This window comes from Colobus angolensis, unplaced genomic scaffold, assembly GCF_000951035.1.
Source record: "Colobus angolensis palliatus isolate OR3802 unplaced genomic scaffold, Cang.pa_1.0 Scaffold35, whole genome shotgun sequence".
Lineage (NCBI taxonomy): Eukaryota > Metazoa > Chordata > Mammalia > Primates > Cercopithecidae > Colobus > Colobus angolensis.
In genome coordinates, this window is record NW_012116821.1 from 9,415,827 (window position 1) to 9,417,788 (window position 1,962).

The window sequence follows — 1,962 nt, forward strand, 5'->3', positions numbered from 1 at the left end:
CAGGATGGTCTTGATCTCCTGACCTTGTGATCTGCCTGCCTCAGCCTCCCAAAGTGCTGGGATTACAGGCATGAGCCACCATGCCTGGCCAAAGCCTGCATTCTTAACCTTCATCTTATTATATATCATGCTGTTAATTCTAAGAGATACCTTTTTTTTTCCCCAGATGGAGTCTTGCTCTGTTGCCCAGGCTGGAGTGCAGTGGCACAACCTCGGCTCACTGTAACCTCTGCCTCCCAGGTTCAAGCAATTCTTCTGCCTCAGCCTCCCAAGTAGCTGGGACTATAGGCGCCTGCCATCTCGCCTGGCTAATTTTTGTATTTTTAGTAGAGAAAGAGTTTCACCATATTGGCCAGGCTGGTCTTGAACTCCTGACCTTGTGATCCATGCAGCTCGGCCTCCCAAAGTGCTGGGATTACAGGCATGAGCCACCATGCCCAGCCGAGGTACCGTTTCACATTATAGCATTTGTGAAATATCCCGGTGCATTTTATGCTTGCTACATACATCTAATATGGTGATTCATTTTCTCCTCAAGAAGCTGTTATTAAATCAATGGTTCATCTTACAGTCAACTGTGTCTTAGATTCAAATTTTCTAATATGGCACATGGGATTTGCAGGCAGTCACTTGACTTCTTTGGAAATCAGTTTGCTCATCTATAAAATGAAATAATTGAAACTGGTTACCTATAAAGGTCCTTTTATTGTGGTTATTCTTCACCATAATATGGGCCAAGTGATTTGGAATGCGACATTAAAATAACATGACTACGAGTGAGTTTATAATGAAATGTGTATCATACTCACTTTCTCCCAATATCTAGCCCCGTCTTCAAGACAACATCATACCGAAAAGACTGCACTGCCTTTTCCAGGTCTTTATAGTCTTTGACTACAGTAGGGTCATCCTCAAGCTCCTCTTCCTGCTCACTCATCTCATCATGATTGCTTTCTTCATCAGAGTCCTCTTCATCTACTTTATGCAGAGACTTTTTAGTAGATTTTGTAGAGCTTATATTACTTTTGAGTCTTATGGAAAAAGGAAAAATGTATTCTGGAGATAGTAAAAGTCCTGGGAGTCTCAGTGAGAAAATATTATAAAAAAGTGTTTTATAATTTGGTGCACGTAACTTGGTACTAGAAAAATACAAGTATCGATTCCAGGAAGTACAGAGTTTGTATGACGCAGGTGTCCCTCGGAGAACACCCCAGAGTCCAATCCAGGCATCTGGCTTTCTTAAAACACCAGCAAGCAATTTAACACTAGCCATAGCCATGGCGCTTATAATCTGAAACAGATAATAAAACAGTTTTATCTCACAAGTGCAGTGTCATGACGTTCTTACAACATAAACCATATGCACTATGAACACTTTGTCTAGTACTATACTAGTATGCGCCCCTAAAAAGTCCTATCAGGCCTGGCGCGGTGGCTCACACCTGTAATCTCAGCACTTTGGGAAGCTGAGGTGGGCAGAGAGGTCAGGAGTACAAGACCAGCCTGGCCAACATGGCGAAACCCCATCTCTACCAAAAATACAAAAATTAGCCAGGCGTGGTGGCAGGCACCTGTAATCCCAGCTACGCAGGAGGCTGAGGCAGGAGAATCGCTTGAACTTGGGAGGCGGAGGTTGCAGTGCGCTGAGATCACGCCATTATACTCCCGCCCAGGCAACAAGAAACCACATCTCAAAATTAAAAAAAAAAAAAAAAGTCGTATCAATCTGCATGTACCAGGGGCCATATATCACAGCATAGTGAATCTTCTAGCTGCAACTAATGTGATTAGCTCATAGGATTGTGAGGAAGGTCCAATGTGATACTAGTATATGTGAAACCACTGGTTCTACTCTTCTCCCTCCCCCAAATTAGCTTTGGGTACTGACTGCTTCTAAAAAAATACTAACAATAGTTCTCAATGATTTTTGGTTTTTTCAATTTTCAATTTTTTTTTTTTTTT

The 1,962-nt window shown here is 42.3% G+C and overlaps 1 protein-coding gene across 3 annotated transcripts in view; it reads right to left on the reverse strand.

Annotated features, from left to right (window-relative positions):
• Positions 1-1,962, reverse strand: part of LOC105519479 (chromosome unknown open reading frame, human C6orf203) — a 23,110-nt gene that overhangs the window by 9,852 nt on the left and 11,296 nt on the right. For all 3 annotated transcript variants that reach the window (XM_011952849.1, XM_011952847.1, XM_011952848.1), the window contains one exon: positions 810-1,291. In XM_011952849.1, coding sequence (XP_011808239.1) covers positions 810-1,279 — 470 coding nt within the window. In that variant the 5' untranslated portion in view covers positions 1,280-1,291. The remainder of the gene's footprint in view (positions 1-809; positions 1,292-1,962) is intronic.